General features: G+C 42.3%; 2 protein-coding genes across 3 annotated transcripts in view; one reads left to right on the top strand and one right to left on the bottom strand.

The window, feature by feature from the left end:
- Positions 1 to 1730: 1730 nt before the first annotated feature.
- On the bottom strand, positions 1731 to 9113 carry LOC105896974 (ubiquitin-conjugating enzyme E2 D2). The gene is made up of 7 exons (XM_012823844.3): positions 8893 to 9113; positions 6003 to 6066; positions 5484 to 5515; positions 4279 to 4356; positions 3645 to 3750; positions 2695 to 2788; positions 1731 to 2555 (listed from the first exon to the last, which is right to left on the bottom strand). The coding sequence occupies exons 1-7, from the start codon at positions 8914 to 8916 to the stop codon at positions 2510 to 2512; spliced, it is 444 nt and encodes a 147-aa protein (XP_012679298.2). The 5' UTR covers positions 8917 to 9113; the 3' UTR covers positions 1731 to 2509.
- Positions 9114 to 12277: 3164 nt separating this feature from the next.
- ppp3ca (protein phosphatase 3, catalytic subunit, alpha isozyme) overlaps positions 12278 to 22133 on the top strand; it is a 37373-nt gene continuing 27517 nt past the window's right edge. Inside the window, exon 1 of one of the 2 annotated variants that reach the window (XM_031572583.2) lies at positions 12278 to 12637. In XM_031572583.2, the coding sequence (XP_031428443.1) occupies positions 12586 to 12637 (52 nt within the window). In that variant the 5' untranslated portion in view covers positions 12278 to 12585. The remainder of the gene's footprint in view (positions 12638 to 22133) is intronic. The other variant, XM_031572582.2, reaches the window with a different exon arrangement.

The raw sequence follows: 22133 nt of genomic DNA, 5'->3' as shown, positions 1-22133 counted from the left end.
GTTGAGGTCGGACGCCAGGGGCGTTGGAGCCAGTTAAACAAGTAGGAGTCAGAGGGGCAGGCTGATAGGAAGGCAATCAAAGCACTTTCCAAACACTACTGAAATAAGCAGTCACTTGCTGTGGCTGAAAAGAGTAGATACTGTATGGGTTGCCAAGTGACCACGAGAAACACACCCAGGTCTGATACGCCCGCGGTGGGCCTGCATCGGCTGAGGGTGTCTTGTGATAAAAGGCCGAAACACCCAGTGACGCCAAAGTTCACAGCTGAAGATGGGTGGCAATGATAGTAATATCCTCTAGCGGTCATCCCCAAGAACACCACTCAAGTCAATTGCATTGCAGAAACTTCAGGGACTCTAAAATCCAATCCAAGTAATCAGCTAATAGTGTTATTGTAGCTAACTTCACAATTTCCCAAGCTTGTGCTTTGATAGTACCAATGTTTGAAAAAAAATACTGTACATTACCAAAAATGTAAATTAAATACTTGAGTGTGAGATGATGTGGACACCATTCTTGACTGATCAGTTTATAAACTTTAATTCAATAATGTTCTGGAGAAGACATCTATTTTGGGGATTTACTGTGGAATTACTCACTTTAACCGAAATGAACCAAAAAAGGATTTTGTCCACTTTTGTCTGCTGCTTGTTACAGCATGTATAAGAAAAATGAATTGTAAGGCTCATTAGTTAAAAGAGCCAGTAGTCCTCAAGCAAGCAGAGCCTAGTGGTGGTGACATTAGCAGTGACCGCTTTATGTGGCATCAAAGAGCGAAAGGGGTAGTAAACCATGAGGGGACCATAAAGGCAAAGATTCAAGTATCACTAACACCTGCCCGAGTGGAACCCTCAAAAGCAGCCAATGCCTTCTTGAGCCACTGGTGTGAAATGATTTCTACCCCATAAAGTAAGATTGGAACCAAATGGAGTCAGTGAAAACTGGAAAAAGACTTTTCCAGCAGTGACAGGGTGCAGATCTTTTGGCTGACCTTCAGTTTCACACATACACGTTAGAACACTTTAGGTTATTCAGGTATGACAGATAAACTCAGTGCAAGCCATCATGATCTTGTCAAATGAGAAGGTCACATCATGCAATATAAACACAATGTCACAGTGGGAAACTATTCTGAAAAGCCACGATTAGCTCTGAAACATATCTTGATCCATCACCTTGGTATCTTTACAGCTACTAGTTATATTTTGTAGAAATGAAAACAAAAAGAGAAATAGGAACAATCAAAACTCAGAAAATAGCCATGCCCCCGTGGTCTAACCCTGGTAATTAATTGATATTTACAGCAAATTAATCTTTTTGGAAAAAAAGCCAAAACAGATGGAGTGCATGACTGTGTTGTTTACATTTAGACTCTTCAGAACAAGGCTCACCCAGAACTGAGTTTCAGAAGCACACCACTGCTATTCTTTAAGCTTGTTTCTATTTGATCACGCTCCTTCCTGCAACCTGTCCCGTCAGAAGCATGACAGCACACTTCCAATTGAAGGCGAATAACTGGCATCTTACAATGTCCAGGTGTACACTCCCCAACTGAATCAACCACAAAAAGTCAATACAGCAAAGATGTTTGTTTTCATCCATATAACGCTAATCTAAAGAGTCAATCCTGTACGCAGCAGGTATGAAGATCCAATCCTTCATCTTTACATTCCAATACCTTCACTACCATTTCGATATAGGCATAATTGTAAAGAATCAAAAATCTACATTTTAAGTAATCATTTTTTTTATTACACAGTTTAATCAACACACAAGCTTGACGAGCTCTCAGGTAATTAAATATACAGATGTGTGTGTGTCAGGAATACGTATCCTTGCATATCCAGATCAATAGTAAAACAGAAAGAAAAAAAGTGGGAGTGAAAGGAAAAAAAAAAAAAAGAGAAAAGCCACTGGACAAAAGCTCGACAAGCTTTGAGGGAAATAAAATATGTCGAAACCTTATTATCAGCTTCAAATTAACGTGCGCCAATTCATGGTCCAAATAAAAACTCTGTTCACATGGCAAAACAGGGGTGATAAGTACTCTAACTCATAAGGAACTAACAGTAATTACTGGTGTAGGGTGCGACCATGTTAACCCAGCTCATTATAAGATGCAAGTATACACCCCACCAATAATAATAGAAAAAGTGTTTTCTGTTCTTTGTCGTCTCGTGATCCAATCATTGGCGGACACAATGACTGACTGACAGACAGACAGAGAGAGACAGACAGAGAGACAGCGAAGGAGGAGAAGAGAAACAGGGGGATGGGAGCATGTAAGTGTAGAGAGGAGGTAATACAATTCGCAATTGGAAATATGTACAACATGGTTTGGGCAGGGAGGTGGGCGTGTAAAAGATGGGAATGTGGGAAGGGGAAGGGAAGGTGTGGCTCAAAGAAAACACTCCAATGGAAACCCACAACACTTCTTCCTCTTCGTGGTCAATGTGCCTCTAGTCCTCGTGTACAGAGGCTGGTCCTCGAAAATCTCCTGCTCCAAAGCTACATGGCATACTTTTGTGTCCATTCCCGAGCTATCCTGTTGTACCTGGAACAGGAGAGGAAACACACACACAGTGGACATTTGAATTTGCACGAGGATTGGCATGGGCTGCTTCTTCTGGGCAAACAAGGTTGAATCCAGATAGTGCACAACTGATTTGGAGACAAAAGTAAAAAGCACATACTTTTCCCTGTCTGTCTTGTAGATGCAGGCAATCTCAGGCACTAGGGGGTCATCTGGGTTTGGGTCACATAGCAGCGAGCAAATGGACAGGAGGACTGAGAAGAGATGGAGGGAATTATAACAGCATGCTGTAGCATGTGACTGAAGTGTGTGTGTGTGTGTGTGTGTGTGTGTGTAGACAATGCTGAGCAGAGACCACCGTCACACCCAGAGTATATATAAAGTATACAGAGAAAGACTTCAAATTACATTTTTCACTCAAGTTTTTGTAGCGTCCCCCCCTGCCCCCAATGGCCCCTCACAATCCAGGCATTTATTTGACATCAGCAGCAGCTTCCTTGGACTGATAAAGAGGCCCATCTTGTTATCTTTGTGTTTAGGGTATGGTGGCAAGTTAGCTTTAGCTCGATTTGTCTGCAGCATTTAGTCCAAATCTTAACGAACTCCTGGTGGCACTTGGTGAGTCTGCAGTATAGGTAACAGTTCACCATTCCTAACGGGTGCTGCCTTCACCACAACGACTAATAATTATTCTCACTGTAGCTTCTTCATAAGCTAGAGCTAGATTTAGACTCAACCACCATCACTTCTCACTCAAAAAGAATGACTTCAAAATGCATCCACAAGCAAACTAATTCCACAGAGCAACCTTTTAAGCAGCATTATGGAGTTTTGGTCTAAAACTAGTTGCCTACCTAAAAAGTATGCCATAACCTGGCAAGCACCACCAACAGCCTAGCTGGCACTGATAAAAGCGTGCTAAATGGCGTCCTTCACATGACCATGTACCATTACAATTCATTTGAAGAGGATACTAAAAGTAGACACTCATTAAAAACATACCTCAAAAAGTGGCTATTTTAGCCCCAATGCAAGAAATCAGGGTAAATATAGTTATTCTCAGACCCTACTTGCAAGTAATTACATAAATGACCGTTGAATGTTCCTCACCTTTGGAGATGGTAAGTGCTGGTGACCACTGCGACCTTAAAATATCCAAACAAATGCTGCCATTGCTGTTGATGTTTGGGTGGTAGATTCTTGTGGTAAATGCAACCTTAAATGGAAAGATAAGAGAACTTTAGCTAGATCTTACATTTTGATAATACAAATACAATATTTGTTTACATTCACAACCTGCAAAAACTGATATCAAATAACAGTCAACTACAACAAAGCCAGGGGTTTTCCTGCATCCAGAAAAGAATCCAAAGAGATGCCAAAGGGGAAAATGTCTCATTGCAGTGTTAACTTTGAGACGAGATGGTGCCTTGTAATTCTTTTACAATTTGACACTAGCATTGAAAGGCACACCGTAGCGCCTCCAACTGTACAGACAAAGAATCAGCATGCAGAGAGTGGGCGTCCAGACGGTTAATGTGCTGATGCCGGCGCTGTCCAAGTATAGTGCTGTGCTTTGATTCTGACACCAGCGGTGTGACTCGATCTAACTTAAATTAAAAAAAAAAAAAAAAAAAAACTAGCAATCATATCTAGGAATCCTGAGCAACACCGTCTCTACGTGGAGCTGGCATGGGATGGGATATCTCGAAGAGCCACAATACAACATTCTCCCGGACCTCACCTTTGGTGGTTTAAAGGGGTAATCAGTGGGGAAGTGGATGGTCAAGAAGAATACGCCACCTTGGTATGGACTGTCATTCTAGAGTGGGGAGAAAATATCACAGGGTTACTTTGTCATTTGTTGAGGGCAGATACATCTTTAGTGAAGATTTACAGTGATGTATTGTCCCTACCCTAACATTTTGAGAACTATTTTGTACAGTTTCATTTCAACACCAAATTCGACTACCACAGCCAGCAACAAGCATGATGGCTTAAAGTCGAAGGAATCTATCCTTGCAACATAATATTGAATTGATCCAATAGCTATGCCATCACTTTAATTAAACATATGGTGGTGCAGTCATAGGCATGTGAAATATAGTGTAGGAATTATAGTGTAATTATTGCATTAAGTAAAAATGGACTAAAAACAACTAAATTAGGCCATAAGTAATAATGCCGCAAAATGTGTATGAGTATCATATTTAAGTAAAACCATACATTATTACTACTAATAATATTGTTTTCATATTAGTTGATATTGCTAATTATTGATTGTTTTTAAAGTCCTATTTTAAAGCTACAGTCCTCAATGTTAATCCAATATATTTGTTGCAAGGTTGCTGACCACACATGAGAAATGATCTTTTCTGTAGTTGTCAGATGTGGATAAATCTATGGAAGACTGAAGGACTTCATGAATGTAAATGATAGGGGGCCTAAGGTTCCCCATCTTCATTCCCAAGGTTCGCAGCCCTTTGCCGCAGTGAATGGTTCTTGAGGCGAGTAACAACATGATCCAATGACTTTCAGAATCATTGGATCAGCAGCTGTACTACTCATCCAACTGCAATCAATGTCCCCAGACCACAATGAATGCAACCTGAATAACACACCTGCATAACATAACCACTTGACTACTGTACAGACTGTTCCAAGACAAATGGAGGGACGGTACAATGAACTGAAGTCAACAAGGATGACAAAGAAGAGAGACAAACGGAGAAAACCAAGAGAGTACATCCTAGTGGATGGACCGTTTTTATAGCACTGAAGACTGCTAACAATGACAACTTTCCTGCCATTGTTAGAGCCCCAAGATACACACTGTGTTTAAAACAGGCTTACTCAACCTGTCTGGCTGGATTGTTTGGCATATCTATCTTTCATACTCAGAGTCATTGGAGGGGAAAAAAAGATATATACTTAAACAAATATACTTACCGGTCCCATAATTGTCGCCTGCCAATGGAACACTGTAATAATGATGAAAAAAAAAAAAACATATATAAACATGAAGCTATCCAAAAAGTGTTCATTATCTGCACACAGTGCACCATTATCAATTTAATAACAATAATCATATCATTAGTGGGGAAAAAAAAATTCTACTAAAAGAATATTCTAGTTAAAAAAAGCACAGAAGGTCCAGCACCAACGCTGAAAAAAGGTAAATCCTGCGGGAAAAATGGATATGTCTACAAATTACAGGCGCTTACAAAAAAAAAGGTGGCCAATTAAATGTCAGGGATAAGTTCAATGAATTGCCTTTCCAAGAGCATACAGATATGAAGTAAATGACTGTGGGTTAGCCATTAGCCCTCTAGTGAGATTAGGGCACTAGTCTGGGGACCTGCACCATGCATGCCAAAATGCTACGGCTTAGGAGGACCCAATGTAATTACGACTCAACCCACGGGTCTTTAAAGTGAGCAGACTGAAACTGGTCAGACTGAAACTTACTGTCATCTCCTACTGGCCCCGCAGAACACTGTGCTGGTGGGTCCCGAGCCAGGTCATTCAGCTCCTGGTGAGAGAAGACAAACATTTAGCCAATGTGGCAAACTACACACACACTCACTTCTGCTTCTCTTACAGTCATCAGCAGGTTCCAAGAAGTTGGGAGTTGGAATAAACAGGGAACGCTCGTACTTGGAATATAGGCTGGGCGGATTAATTATTATTAAATGTTGTGTCAAGTTGTCACATTAAAAGATATGCTACTAACATTTTTTTTTGCCAGAAATCTTGAACTCTGTCCGCTTCCTGCTTTAATTATTTATTTCAAGAAATTCAGTTAATTTTTAAGGTAAGTGAGTCTCTATAGGTGGTCAAAAGGTCAAGGAACAATATTTGATCTGCCAAAACCTAATGTCTAACCATCGCCCACACACTGCTATAAAATTTGATGAGTAATGACAGCAAATGTCTGGTTATGGTTACCACTGCTTAAGAAGATTCTGGTACCAAACCTAAGAATTCAAATGGTAAATATAACCTCTGAGACTAACCTATCCTGCCTTCTCCACCAATCACGTGTGTTCTGTAATCTGATTGACAACCTGGTGCTCAGGGTTACTGAGGGAATATCTCTGTAATGCTGCCAAGGAAGTTCAACCAGCCTGACTTACACACAGCTTTGAGGACATGTCCATATATAGAAAACGGTAGCTTTAAAACTGGTTTTAAAAATGTAGCATGAAAGATAGTGCTTTGGAATGAGTGAATAGCCCACAGCAAGGTGCCACAACATCTCAATGATAGAGTCTAGATGGCCATTTGAGGAGTTAGGCTTCGTGATGGGGGATAAGGGGAAAACATGTGGCTTACTGTGGAAATACATGTTCTGATCAAAGGCTAAATGCATACATGTGCACATTTCGCATAATTATGCACCTCCTTATTAAGAGTTGTTATGGTGTCATCTCACTGCTATATACCGTTTGCTTCATGTGTAGGAATACATTGCTGGGCATCTAATTGTACTTCGGGATTAAAAATTGGAAGTATCTACCTACCTATACGTCTGCATCTCCTCTACCAGAAGCTAAAGTGCTATATCAGCAAAACATAAAGTTAAACGGAACACCCCTGGTCCTGAAAGTTCACATACATTTGAAACAAAATGTATGTTCTGCACATCAGGGATGTGCTATATACAACAACCCATGCGTGATAAACACGTGTCATTTAACCTGCTAGCCGTTTCTGACGACAGGTTCAGATTTATACGCAATACATAAACAATATGACTAATGCCTGCTACAGTAACCAACATTTACTATCTAACTTCTATCCAGATAGCGCCACGTTGGGCTGACTTACAACCAACTACTACACATCGCATGGGTAACATTAACTTCAGAGTTTCCAACTTAAATAATACGGACCTTGCTCATATAAATGGATATATTTCTATAATCAATACCACACTGTCTCAATATTCCAAGTATGATTTGACTCTAGGACAAAGCATAATTTGTAAATCCAATCCGTAACGTTATACGATATATTGTTAACCCTCGACTTCTTGCTAACTACGCAGGTCAAATTACGCAGGTTGAATGTGAAGGCATGTGGCATCGAGCTAAGCTGTGAGCCATCTCAACACCCTCTCGTTATGTTATTAATTTCCTTGTACATTTCACTACGATAATGTTAGCTTGCTAGCTAAGTGGTGAGTAAACTGAACACTAATCTCCTACATCTACGAGGGAGCTTGCTAGCTATCTAAAACCAATATCCCCGTTTATTCTCTAATGACGCGACAACTACCTGACTAGCTAACATGAGAGAAAATGTGTAGCAATCGATCTCGATTTGCTACAAAATCTAATGGCAAAACTTCATATTAGAAGTTCACGTTAGCCGATTGTTTTATCGCCGCTGCAAATAAAGCTGAATGTCAGCTATCGCTGACCAGCGTTAATAAGACCAACCACTAACAAATAAAACAAGGAATTAAACTAACCTTCAGAGACGGATGGGTCGCTAGTAACGTTATCTAAAAGCGCAGCTAGCCATCCTAGCTGGTTTGTGTAAATTACACTAGCGAGCTAACAATAACTGCCATCTCATTGTGAACAGTAACTTCTCTTAACCAGCTAACGATTAGTTAACGTTACTAAGCTAATGCTAAGAAGAATAGGCTATCAATCAAAACTTCTCAAAAGTCACTGATACTTCATGTGGAACTAGCTACCGCTACATACCCAATGCTGCTACAGTAAACGACTAAAAGTAATAAGGCTAGCTAAGAAGCTTGCCAACGAATGCTGCTACCTGGTAAATAGGCCCACAAGCTGTGTTCAGCAACACGCTAACCGTTATATTGCTAGCTAGCCAAGTTTGTTAGCTACCGATGACTGACACAATATGCTACAAGAGTTGCTATGTTAGCTAGCTTGTATGAACGCAAATGGAACCTTGACATGGTTTGCTCAGTGGCTAGGTGGACGAAACTAACCAAGTTAACTGTAAATAGTTTGTTATTTAATACCCCAGCTACCTTTCTGTGCGTTTGCTAATACTATCTGCAACGGCACTCCGAGCCTAACGTCAGCTATCCAAGTTACAGCTTTGTTAGCAAGGTGGTTGATGCTACATAAGTTACCTCGCTTTACCATAACGATAGCTAGCGAGTTAATATACATACAACATGAACGACCAAAAGGCTACAAAATTACGAACATATAATCGTGTGTGTGGACATACTCAAGGAGAATAGTATCCCATGTTGTTTACCAACATTATGACGCTTACTTAATATGAACTAACGTAGAGGCCTGTGCTAGCTAGCTTGTCATGCTAAGCCATCTCTGTAAACGCTAGCTAGCCTTAACTTAAATCTTACCTTGTGAATTCTTTTAAGAGCCATTGTGTTGTTCTGACGCTGTCCCTGGGAAGTGCTATTTATTTTCTATTTAGTAAACCCCCTGAGAACAACAGAATAAAAACCAAACTGTTTAAATCCACGCAGCAGGAAGCCGGGCAGTCGCCCTATTTTAGAGCGAAACTGAAAGATACCGATGTGACCGAAGTTCTTCAGCCAACAGCAGTCCAGTACGTCGCAACCGCATTACTTCCAATGATGCTGTGGTACACCTTCCGCCCTTGAATACATCCGCCAACGTGCCCACAAGCACGCGCAAGATGCCATAAAATGCCATATAATGAAAAGGTTTTTATATTAAATATGTCATGACCTGTAAACCAGTCTCTTACATGGCTGTTTGTGAAAAGGTTTTTTTGTAACACTGGACATAGTAAGCTATGTATTTTGTAGTCACAACTTGGTATCATGCTCGTTTTTACCTTGCAATTCTCGCAAGTGTGGATTTCCCCCTTGAGAATTCATGGGTAGTATCAATTTGCATAGCAATTGTTTTTTTATTTTAACACTGCTGTATAACGTGTTAGCCTATACAGCAGCATGTATAAAGTGTATACTTTATGCAGCAGCGTAGAGTAAAATTAAAATAAACAACAAAAAACATTATGCAGGCATTGTAAATTTGTCGCTAGTCTGTGTTAAGGTACCTAGGCCTACCTATTTTCATAGCCACAGCAATTCATTTTTTGTAGCTTACTATTGCTTGTTGTCACCCAATGTTGTTCTTTATTCATGAGACAGTGTTTTCACATGCTCACAAGCAAGAAGGCGTATTTGTCACACAAATGAAAGTTTATTTTGATAACAGTAGCCAAGCCTTTAATTAGGGCAGTCCAAACTCAAGGTCAAAGACGATAAAAAGTGAAGTTACATTTCCAAGTTAAATCCACACATTTTATCTTAAAAAGTCAGGTTTTGTCCCACAGTTGTAGCTTTTTATCTTGTGAGCTCATATTTCAAGATAAAACATTTGGTCTGAAATGTCTTACATTTTTGTTTCCACACAGATTATCACCACTTAATTTGTCCTGTTTAGTCGGGAGGTGGTAAGCCATTTTGGAAACTAAAAAGATGTTTAGAACAAAATAAATATTGGAAAGAAGTCCAAATCTTCTTTTTAATTTTTTGCAATAAATAAAATGGGTGACATTGGTTGAAATGATTTGCATACATCTAGGGTTATGGCCCACTGATTTTCAAAACACTGGTGAGGCATAGGAGACAACAAGTCTACTGACGTTCCCCTGACATTCGTGGACTGTTCAGCCTAAACAGTGCAATACACTAAAGCGGTGTTGCTGTCATACTAAAAGTGATGACCTTGTTCTGTCTGTATTGTAAACTTGCACAGAGACTTAGCTGACAAGAAGTGACAGACTTACAGTACATATGCATCAATCACTATGATCCAGTCTTAAAGGTCCTTGTGCTGTTTTGATATTTTATTCTGTGCTGGAGCAATCTTCAAAAAGATCAAATGAAATCCAAATTAGTTTACAAATATATAGCAAAAACATAAAATTCCTTATTTTATCCTCATGAAAAGCCTAGATGGGATTGTTTTGTGTTGGACAGGTTTATTTCTTAAGGGTGTTCCAGGAAGCTGGATAGTCAGCTCATCTGTGAAAAATATTTGGCTATAGTTTTTAATGTTTTGAAATTCAATTTGTAACACTAAACTTGGATATATTAGGTGTCAATTAGTCATTGATTATTGCTGTTTATTAACAAATGTACAGAGAAGTTGTTCCATACTATGTTAGAAGTCACTGGGCTAACTGAGCAATCCTGCTTGGTGCAGTACTCCCACCCGGACTCTAGTGTCTGACTGATGGACATTGTATAGGCTATATGTTACTTAACTAAACTAGATTTCTCCCTAGGGAAAGTTTCCTGTAGTTTACCTTTTTCAGTGTAAAGTAACTTGTAGCTTGCAAAGCCATACTTTCTAAAACTGAAACTTTTGCTGGATGCGTTCGAGTTTATCTAAATTCAAAGAGGAGATTTTCACCACAGGGGAGGTAGAGTGAAGATTGTATTGCTCTCTAGAACTACTAGCTGAGCTGATACTGCAGCTTTCAATGTGGACTGTGCATGCTCAGGTGGGCCATTGCCGTTTGGACACTGAGTTTTGCAGAAAAAGGATGGTACAATTAACAGGGAGATTATGAAACTGTGTAATTCTAAAGAAAGAGATTTCTTAGATTGTGCTTTTCCATTTTACAGTTTAATTTACTTTGACTGAAAAAAATATTTGATTTATGTTTATTTGTGGCATGTTGAGATCCTTGTCATAAACATAAACTTCAAATATGTCTCAAATATTTTTCTGTGAATTTAGCTCAGGGAAAAAAAACATCCTTGTGGATTTTCCAGAACAAGCGACTAGCACAAACCATTCGACAAAAGTTGTGAACATGTGAGTTAAAGGTAATTTGGGTCATTTGGCTATAGTTTGTGCATTGGCTTTATCATTTCTTAAAAGCTAATGCTGTATATTGCAGCGTTATCATTTCACCTCCCCTCGCTGTGTTATTTCTTTGCTGCTCAACAGAATACTAACCAATGAGGAATATGTCATCACACAAATAACACAAGCATTTAACTTGGCTTTCAGCATATGAAAGTGACAATGTCTGCCCTCTGAATGGGTTTCTCCATCTCTCTGTTTTGGCTAATTCATCTTTCAACTGTGTGCTGGTTTTATGCATCATGTAATGTCGATTCCATTGTGAAATTTGATGGGGGTGGGGGGCATCCTTTTTTTGCATTTTAAATGAACAAATCTTTTAACCTGTTCTAGATTTAGGGGGGAGGCTCCAGTTTGGCTGAAACATTCTCTGTCATCACTTAGCCAAAGTACCTGTGCCTTGTACACAATTACTTGAAGGATCTCACAGTAATGAAGTAGGCTATATTACGTCTTTGCTGTTGTTATATGAGAAAGATTTTAAACGGTGTGACTCTCCCGCTACCGTAACACGATTGCAAAGCCGAAAATTGACTCCAAGTCAGTATTGAAAGCTGCACATTCATCTCTGGTAAATGAAACCATCTGCATCTTCACACATTCACACTCACTCACTCACACACACACATGCATCTTGGTTTCAGAACTGGATTAACAACAAATCTTCAACTGTATATTAGCGTTCGTGAAAGCCATCCTCCCATTCTCCAAATGATCTGCAAGCAGAAGGTTGAGGGATACACTGAACTGCAAAACATGGCGCACATGTTTGGGGAAATCCCCTCGCCTCCACCTGATGGCAGCATCAGGCAGCCCCTTGAAATGGATGCGTGGGAGTTCCCCTCTTCGCCATGTCGGGGTGGCGCAACGCACAGTAAGGATCTCCCGAGCTGAGCAATCGCTCTTTCTCTCTCTCTCGCTCTCTCTATCTCTCTCCGCCTCCTCTCCATACGTTCCCACCATCCTCCCCCACATGACAGCGGCAGCGCAGTAGCAACCTCAGCAGCATCCACCCTCTTGAAGTAGCAGTAGTCATACTAAGCGCCGGCGGTGTGAAACGAGAGAACGCATCCGAGTGATGCCACTGCACCAACCGCATCTCGCAACCGCGAAAACATACCGAGAATAAGCAGCTCCTTCAACGAGGAGGAATTAAAACATTCGTTTCGAGACCGCATCGGCCCATGAAGATGTCTAACGTTGACATGGTCAACTCTGCCGACCGGGTAGTAAAATGTAGGTGTTTTATTTTTCTCTCCTCTACTGACATACAACGAGGCTCACTGAACAGTACATCAACGTAACTGCGTTGACATTTGTGTAGCCCTTAGAAACCACATAATATTTGATGTTTATTAGTACAGTGTAGTCCTAAAACGCGCTATTATTTGGATAAAACATCTCATGTTTGTAAACACTGATAGGAAAAGACAGACCCGTGCCCTGCTGTGTGGGGGTGGGGTGTTCTGTTCATAATAGCGTTCTATGCAATATGGTTTTCGCCGTCATGAACTGATTAGATTTAGTCCATGGGCAGGCTGAAGAAGGATCGTTAAATAAGGCAGAGTAGCTCTGGAGGTCTTTGCGGTTGAGGCGGTGATGCAGCAGGATTTCGTTGACACTGTGGTAGAGGGCGCTTGGTGAATTAGCTACACGGTTAGATGGTTCTATAGCCTACATTTGGAGAGCGAGTGAGAGAGGGAGAGAGAGAGAGGGAGGGAGAGACCGTTAACAATCCGTTTTTATGTGATAATCATGCACCATTTATCTGAGTATTAATCCGTTCAATTGCCTTTGCACATCCGTGATGTCGGTTGACCAACACAGCCAATAAACCCTGGTTTTGTCGTTTGTTGTGTTAAAACGGCGAAAGGTCTTTTTTTTTAATAAAAGGCGTTTAGTCGTTCCTATTGCATTAAGCCAATTAGTGATCAACGCTTAACTTAACTATTTCGTTTAAAAAATACATACAATAACTATAAATAGGAGTTTTAATACTGTGTGACATTCTATTTTTTTAAACTGGTTCCTTTATTACCACATCAGAAGGCCTATCCTTCCATGGCCTGACTATCTTGAGAAAACGAGAATATTGGGAGTGAGTGAGTGCGCGTGCCCGCGACCGTGCTTGCACGCACATGAGTGTGTACATGTGCATCCATCAGAAGTACGAGGTTGTCTCTGGTTCCCATCTGTTCTTATATACCTGTCTGTCTTATATACCATAAGGAGAGTGTAATGATTGTCGGAAGCCGACTGTTATCCAAAATCTTAGCTAACGTTTCAACCATTGTTACAGTAGTCATTGGCTGATAAAAAAAAGTTGTAGCCTGGTTGATCCTGGTCTCACAATCTAACAAAATACATACATTTATTTAGGTATATTAGAGATGCGTGTGTAGGCGCATGGATACTTTCATGTGGTTTCAGTCTCCCAAGGATGTCCTAAGTTGTCGCTGATGGTGTATCAAGGTTTCAGAACCACGGACAGCTCCTCGGCCGTTCCCCCAAAAAATATGAAACATTGGCGCGGATGAAATTCACAGATTGAATCAAGAGGTGGTTTACACATTACCCTTGGCTAGCTGATTTGAGAGTGTGAAGGCCTGTAATTGTTAAGTCAGGTTAGGCCAGGTTACAAACAACATTTTCGTTTTGCGGTTCGGCTCCTCCTTGGGCCCTCACACCCATGCTGTAGGAATATGTAGAGGTGGCAATACTATAATCTCCATTATGTGTTAATCTTGTCTTTTAATTGTATGTGCCTACACAGACAGTATTCTTGGGTAATACCCAATACATGCATGTACAGTTTACCGAAGGCCTAACCAAACATATACAGTCAACGACCTCATGTTAAGTGTAGGTTTATGGGCTTTAATTGGCCTTCTTTTGATCATTGTTAAGTAAATACCATGTGAGAGATCTGCTGAGTGATAGGGGAGGGATATGGATAGGGTTCATTGTTTTAGGATATCAAAGGCTTTTACAACTCTTTCTCATGCATAATTTAACCAAACACAAGAATTATAGAACAAAAAATGACAAGTGGTTGTGCTCCAGCGGCCTTTATCCTCCTCATGCGGTCGAGGCGCTCGTTGGTGATATAGTCTGGTAGCGTTTGTGGTGGCCTGGCCGCGTGAGTGTGTGTGTGTGTGTGTATGTCGTGAATGCCACTTGGCCCATTACCCCAATGTGAGTCCCAGTGGTCCCATCTCTCAGTGGCCTACTTTACGAAGTGCGATTCTAGGACATTATCTGTGTTAGTTCTGCTGGGGCTTGCGAGGGCTCTGAAGTATATCGTCGTGACAAAACTGGAATAATTGTGTGAGAGCCTGGCCCCTCAGACCCGGGCCTGATACATCTCAGGGTATATGAACAGTTTAATAGTCTAACAGAGGATTCGAATGGATTCCCAATACAGACTGGGGAGGTTATGGTCACATGCTTGTTCTTTTCCTATTCCTCAATTTTGAAATACATTTGTTTATTGATAATGCTTATCATATTGCATAACTTTTGTATGATAAGATGTATGCTGTTCTCAGTGTTGGGAGCCACCATATTAACGTCAAATGATTTTTGAGTGAGATGAGTTAGAGCCCTCAGTCTGTCCTTTGAATCAGGGCAGGGTTTGATTAGAAATCATAAACAACTATGGATTCTGTACATAGAAATGTTCCTTGCTTTATTGCAGCATGAATTGGTAACATAACTGCGGGTCTACTAGCCCGTGCATGCTGGTTTGTGTGTGTGTGTGTGTGTGTGCGTGTGTGTGTGTGTATGCCTGTGTGTGTGTGTGCGTGCGTATGTCTTTGCATGGATGCTAATGCATGTGATAGCCTACTATAAGGCACAGTGTCACAGCAGGGACCCAGAGACTGTGTGTTGAGTGTGTGTATAGATATCAGACCGTGTGTTGAGTGTGTGTATAGATATCAGACTGTGTGTTGAGTGTGTGTATAGATATCAGACCGTGTTTAGTGTGTGTATAGATATCAGACCGTGTGTTGAGTGTGTGTATAGATATCAAACCGTGTGTTGAGTGTGTGTATAGATATCAGACCGTGTGTTTAGTGTGTGTATAGGTATCAGACTGCGTGTTGAGTGTGTGTATAGGTATGAGACGCGTGTTGAGTGTGTGTATAGATATCAGACTGTGTGTTGAGTGTCTGTATAGGTATGAGACGTAAGTTGAGTGTGTGTATAGATATCAGACTGCGTGTTGAGTGTGTGTATAGGTATGAGACGCATGTTGAGTGTGTGTATAGATATCAGACCGTGTGTTGAGTGTGTGTATAGATATCAGACCGTGTGTTGAGTGTGTGTATAGATATCAGACTGTGTGTTGAGCGTGTGTATAGATATCAGACTGTGTGTTGAGTGTGTGTATAGATATCAGACCGTGTGTTGAGTGTGTGTATAGATATCAGACTGTGTGTTGAGCGAGTGTATAGATATCAGTGACAGAGCCCTAGACTGAAGCCCATGTAGTTTTGATGTCAGGCCCGTGATGGTCAGGGTGTGATGGCCTTTGGAGAGGGTTAGGGTTAGGACCGGAGCATGTACTATCTGCATGCATTATCTGGACTCACAGGCTTTATTTAGCAGTCTGGGTGAATTATTTAAGCGTTGGTTTGCAGCAGTGTTTTACTGCACTCGCTCCTCTTACATAATGAAACTTCCCTGAGGTCTAGTGATGAGATGGAGAGAACGAGTGGGTAGGGGAGGGAGGGAGGGAGGGAGGGAGGGAGGGAAGGAAGGAGGGAGGGGGAAAGCAGGGGGAGGGGGGAGCAAGACGAAAGGGAATAAAGAGCGTGTGAGGAAAATGAGAGGAATACAGTAAGGGAGGAGTGGAGAGAACACAGTAGAGGAAGAATACGGTGAAGGCTGGACAGCTTACTAGAGGATCATTTAGCAAAACCGAGCCATGGAGAATATGAGAATAAAAGACCTCAATGAGATAGGGAGTGACCAATGGAGAATATGAGAATAAAAGACCTCAATGAGATAGGGAGTGACCAATGGAAAGGAATGGAAGACAGATAGAAATGGTGGTAGGGGGTGAGAGAGAGACAAACAGTTGGGGGGAAAGCGATGCGAGAGGTTGTTGTGGAAGAGAGAGCGAGATCACCAGACACGCATGACAGCACACTTGCACATTGCAGACGCGCATGACATTTCCAGCAGAGAATACTTGGTTGGCCTCAGCATCCACGCCCACGCTACGAACACATGACACTCTCTCTCTCCCACTCTCTCTCTCACTCACTCTTACACACACACACACACATAAACACACACACAGTGTGTCCTATATACACACAGATTTGTTATACACACATGCATCACATCTTTATAATTATGGGGATTGTGCGGTGAGACAAGTATTCATACTTAACATTTAAGTATTCATACTTGTCTGAATAGTCTGAGAGAGGCTTGAGTATGAACACTTCATCTCCCTCACCTTTGGGGTGAAATAGGGTACTTCAGTCATTTTTGCTGTAGGATTTAGATTTTAGATACTTTATTAATCCGGACTCCTGCATTTAACCCATCTGTTGGCAGTGAACACACACACACATTAGAACCATTGAGCAATTAGCACACACACACACTACTAGGAGTGTTGAGCACACACACACACACACACACACACACACACACACACACGCTTGGAGCAGTGGGCAGCCACTTCAGCCGCAGCGCCCGTGAGCAGTTGGGGGTTAGGTGCCTTACTCAAGGGGCACTTCAGCCATGGGTGTTGAGGGAGGGGAGAGTGCTGTTCATTCACTCCCCCAGCCCCCATTTTTCATGCCAGTCCAGTACAGTCTCCCTTTGGTGCCAGGCTGGTGCCATGGCTGCCCCATAGCAGGAGGCACTGTTCATAACTTCAGTAACAGTCATAACAAATGTTATATCTCTCTTTCTCTCTGTCCCAGACACACACACACCACCAACACACATACACATACATACACATAAACACACAATACTATAAAACAATACAACAAAACACACTCCCGATGACACATTTTTGTTCAGTCTTTATGTGCCCATTCACTGTGCTTCCCTGACTGTACTCCCCATGCTGGTGAGCACTGTACCAAAAACACACGTGAACTCCTGAGTCTGAGTCTGAGCCTGAGCCTGAGCCTGAGCCTGAGCCTGAGCCTGAGCCTGAGCCTGAGCCTGAGCCTGAGCCTGAGCCTGAGCCTGAGTCTGAGCCTGAGCCTGAGCCTGAGCCTGAGCCTGAGCCTGAGCCTGAGTCTGAGCCTGAGCCTGAGCCTGAGCCTGAGCCTGAGCCTGAGTCTGAGCCTGAGCCTGAGCCTGAGCCTGAGCCTGAGTCTGAGTCTGAGCCTGAGCCTGAGCCTGAGTCTGAGTCTGAGCGTGAGCCTGAGCCTGAGCCAGTCTCTCTGGCTTCATCTCCGCCACATCTTCAGCATATTGGCTTTTCATGCATGGGTTGATCTCAGGACGATCTCAAGCTGCCATGTAGAGTGACTGTGCACAGTAGGACTCTGCTCTGAGCACGTTAAACACTGTGCATGCTGGGCGGCCGTGCTACTCGGCCTCTACGCGCAGTTATTAGTAGTTCTGTGCCCTAATAACGGAGTTCATGGGCGACGCGCTTTTCAGCCATCATGCACTGCATTGCACGGCCTCAAACCTTTTCCCTGACGCCTCGTTTCCCGTGGGGGCCAGCGCATGAATGCTCCATGTTCAGGCGTGTGTAGGGGTCTGTTTGTGGGCATGAATGCTGTGTTTCTGCTTATGTGTGATTCGATGGTCTATTGCAGCAGATATCCTTCAACAAGAACAGGAAATCACATATTGATGGGCATTTGATATTCTCCCCTGTCACTATCTATCGCCTCACTCAACGCTGAATGATAGAGAGACGCTACCCCCCAAAGTCAATCCAGTGAGAGCTAATGTGCTACGCAGTGAGGAAATGCGTGTTATGCAACACGGAGTAGAGTTTTCTCTGCGGTGTACAGTAGGCTGTAATGTTGTGATTGGTCTCCGCTCTCCATTTCAGTGTACAACAGACTCAGTGCTGCATGCAACCCCAGCCCCTCGCTTTGAATCCCACTCTCAAAACGGACTGATGTTATGTAATACCTAAGTTGTGTATTGATCTTTTTCCATTTGCCCAAAACCCTTTATCGAAGGGATTGTTCAAATAAAGATTTTGTGTAGGGGCTGGCTAGTGAGACTATGTTTGGTATATGATGTGTTTTATCTGATACATTTGTATGAACTGGGTTGTGGGTTTAATGATGTCTGATTCCTTAATGTTGCCTTCTTTGTGCTAATATTTTAACCTCATAGTTGTTAGCTGGTTACAGTTCTGCAGATTGTCTCCTGATTCATTTAGTCTGAGATGAGGACTGTTTCTTTAAATAGCTCACTGTGCTAATATTTTCAACCTCATAGTTGTTAGCTGGTTACAGTTCTGCAGATTGTCTCCTGATTCATTTAGTCTGAGATGAGGACTGTTTCTTTAAATAGCTCACTGTGCTAATGCCTTTATTATTCACGCGACGACAGACAAACCCAGAAGAATGATATGTTGTGCAAATACAAATAATTGTTTGACAAACAATACGATTCGCTGTAGCCTGTCTGCTATTCCATTGCCATAACCAAACCAATATCCGAGGAATGGGGTCTCCTCTGTCGACCTGTAAAGATATGTTCAACACCAGACCATGGCATATGGGAACCTGGACTAGAAAAATGAAAAATAGAAACAGCATATCATGGAAAACGATTTGTGCCGACGAACCTGAAGAATTCCAGGTCATCCCTAAGAGATATTACTAGATATTCCCCCTTATTTCCCAGAACTCTGTTCCTAATCAGTTACACCCCCCATTCCAGTTACCTTCCACCAGTGTGTCTCCAACAGTGACATGCCGTAATTGCTGACATCAATTACAGACATCTGTAAATAGCTGTTATGCTATTGTCATTTCCTTAACATTTTAGGCTATGTTTAACCTCTCATGTAATACTACTGTCCGTCTCCCATAATACTATGTTACACAAAAGCAGGCTGCCAATCATATGGAGGGTATGTTATAGAAAAGAATACCTTCTGCCAGCTGAACTATTAGTAGAATGGCATTGATACAGTAAACGGATAATACTTGTGCATTAAACCTCCTCTCACCACTGGCTGGTGTGTCTCTGGATTGGATGAACCTAGCTACACATTGTTACTACTACACACCCTTAGGTGGTCGGAGATTTCCAGGAATGCCAGGAGTGTTGGTGAATGTATGGGTTCCACTGAAGTGTAACATTGCAGAGTGTCCGGCAGGCACCGCGTTGATGTCCAGAGAATGAGGTGAACGGCCGGGGCTGCGAGAGGCGAATGTGGGGCAGATCACTGGTGCTGTGCAGACAGATGATAGATGCGTGTGTGTGTGTGTGTGTGTGTGTGTGTGTGTGTGTGTGTGCGTGTGTGTGCGTGCGTGTGTGTGTGTCTGTGCGTGTGTGCGTGTGTGCGTGTGTGTGTGCGTGTGCGTGTGCGTGTGCGTGTGCGTGTGCGTGTGCGCGTGCGCGTGTGCGTGTGCGTGTGCGTGTGTGTGTGCGTGCGTCTGTGCAGACAGATGATAGATGCGGGTCGACACGCAGAGGCTGAGGTGCTGGAGTGTGACCCATAGCAGTGGTAGTACATCTCATCACTCCTCTGCCACTTACACCTGTGCTACCAACCCTACAAGAAAGACAGCGTGCATGTTTGTTTGTTTGTGTGTGAGTGTGTGTGTGTGTGAGTGTGTGTGTGAGTGTGTGTGTGTTAGTGTGAATACCACTTTGTACTTACTTTGTGGTTTCATGCCTACTTTGCCCTTGAAAATGCTCACTAATTGAGCTGACACACACAGGGCTAATCTCTGCTTCTCTCTTGTTACACTTGGACATGCCCAGTGAAGGCAGTGAACTTCGCGAAAATGACCCTCAACATTGTGAATGTCCCATCTGTGGCCTGTATGCATGTGACTGAGCACCATCTGTAAGTGAGACGCAATCTAAAGACTTCTTCGCCCGTGATGTGCGTGGCTAAGGGGTCCTCTGTGAATGTAGCCTGTCTACAGTCCCAATCGTGCATATTACTTTTATATCCCAAATCACAGTGTAAAGCTACACTACTGCGCCGGTATTGGCTGTACTCCAGTAGTCAGTCGCTGTTGCCAAGCAACATGCAAAAGAGTTCATGAGACCCAGGCAACATGGAAGTGAGGAGCAGTGGTGCTGCCTCTGTGTGCACACAAGTGTGATTTCAGTGGGCTTACATCGCTCACTCTCTCTCCTTCCCCCAATCTGTCCATCTCTCTTGCTCTCTTTCTTCGCCCCGCACAGGATTTTTAGCTCCGCTTGCTTCTCAGAGAGAACTGCGTTTGTCGTTTTTTTTTTTTTGCTCTACTACTTGCTCTTACTGTGTTGTCGGCCCCAACCACGTACATACATATTCTATACTTTATCTGATTCCACATTCCGCAAGTCAAGTTTTCATCAGGAATCACATTTTCTGAATAGTCCAACCAATTTAAGCAGGTTAACAGTCCCATTATGGGTTTTACAGTTCAAGGGCAGATGAAACTTGGTTTTATGCAGCCATCCCAATGCAAAGTTCACGTAGCCTACCGCCAGCTTGTGAACGTGACCTAAGCTGTCAAAAACTAGGACAATCAACTGACACTGACAGTTATTTTTTGCACAGTAGGATTCTTCCAAAAACAGATCGAAAGCACATGAAATGCAGAAGAATTAAACCATTCAGAACGGACAGTAGTATGTTTATGCATCTACACACACACGCACACACACACACACACACACACACACACACACGTACACACACGCACATGCACACACACACGTACACACACGCACATGCACACACGCACACACACACACACACACTCACATGCATACACACACATGCACACACACACATGCACACACACACACACACACATGCACACACACACACGCACATGCATACACACACACACTCACATGCATACACACACACACACGTACACACATGCACATGCACACACACACGTACACACACACACATGCACACACACATGCACACACACACACACTCACACACACACACACTCACATGCATACACACACATGCACACACACACATCCACACACACACACATTCACATGCATACACACACACACTCACATGCACACACACATTCACACACACACCCTTTCCATTTCTTTTGCACCTGTGAAGAGCGTCAGTTTCTCTCAGCTCATTTCTAACATGTGTAGTGCATGTAAGAAATGTAACACGTGTGTGCTTACAGTTTTTCTCGATTGATTACATTCAAAAACTGGAACTTATGGCACAATGACCACAACCTGTAACTCATGTGCCAACTCCCTAAACCAATTCTGCTAAACTATAAGCACAATTATGTGCTTTAGACACAAATTTCAATTGTTAACCGCACTTTCTTCAAAACACAACACACAATTATGTGCTTTAGACACAAATTTCAATTGTTAACCACACTTTCTTCAAAACACTAATCCTCCTCTCTACTTTGCACACTTCATCAATGCCAAAACCTCCTTGTGTTCAGACAGAACACACTGCTATTCAATTGGCAAAACTTCCATTTCAAAGGCTGTTGTGCAATTTGAAATCAAAGCTTTAGCAATATGATGGCCACAGGTTAGCTCCTGGTTT

The sequence above is a fragment of the Clupea harengus genome, chromosome 8 (genome assembly GCF_900700415.2).
Source record: "Clupea harengus chromosome 8, Ch_v2.0.2, whole genome shotgun sequence".
In the NCBI taxonomy this organism is placed as follows: Eukaryota; Metazoa; Chordata; class Actinopteri; order Clupeiformes; family Clupeidae; genus Clupea; species Clupea harengus.
Note: the sequence above shows the minus strand (reverse complement) of the source record. Positions and strands in the feature narration are given on the sequence as shown.

Bases quoted from the DNA above. Each gene is read 5' to 3' on its own strand.
- LOC105896974 (XM_012823844.3), bottom strand. From the start codon at position 8,916: ATGGCTCTTAAAAGAATTCACAAG. The intron at 5,516-6,002 runs GTAAGTTTCAGT...TCATTATTACAG, and splicing joins GGGGCCAGTAGGAGATGACA to TGTTCCATTGGCAGGCGACA. The intron at 3,751-4,278 runs GTGAGGTCCGGG...TTTCCATTTAAG, and splicing joins ACCCCTTTAAACCACCAAAG to GTTGCATTTACCACAAGAAT.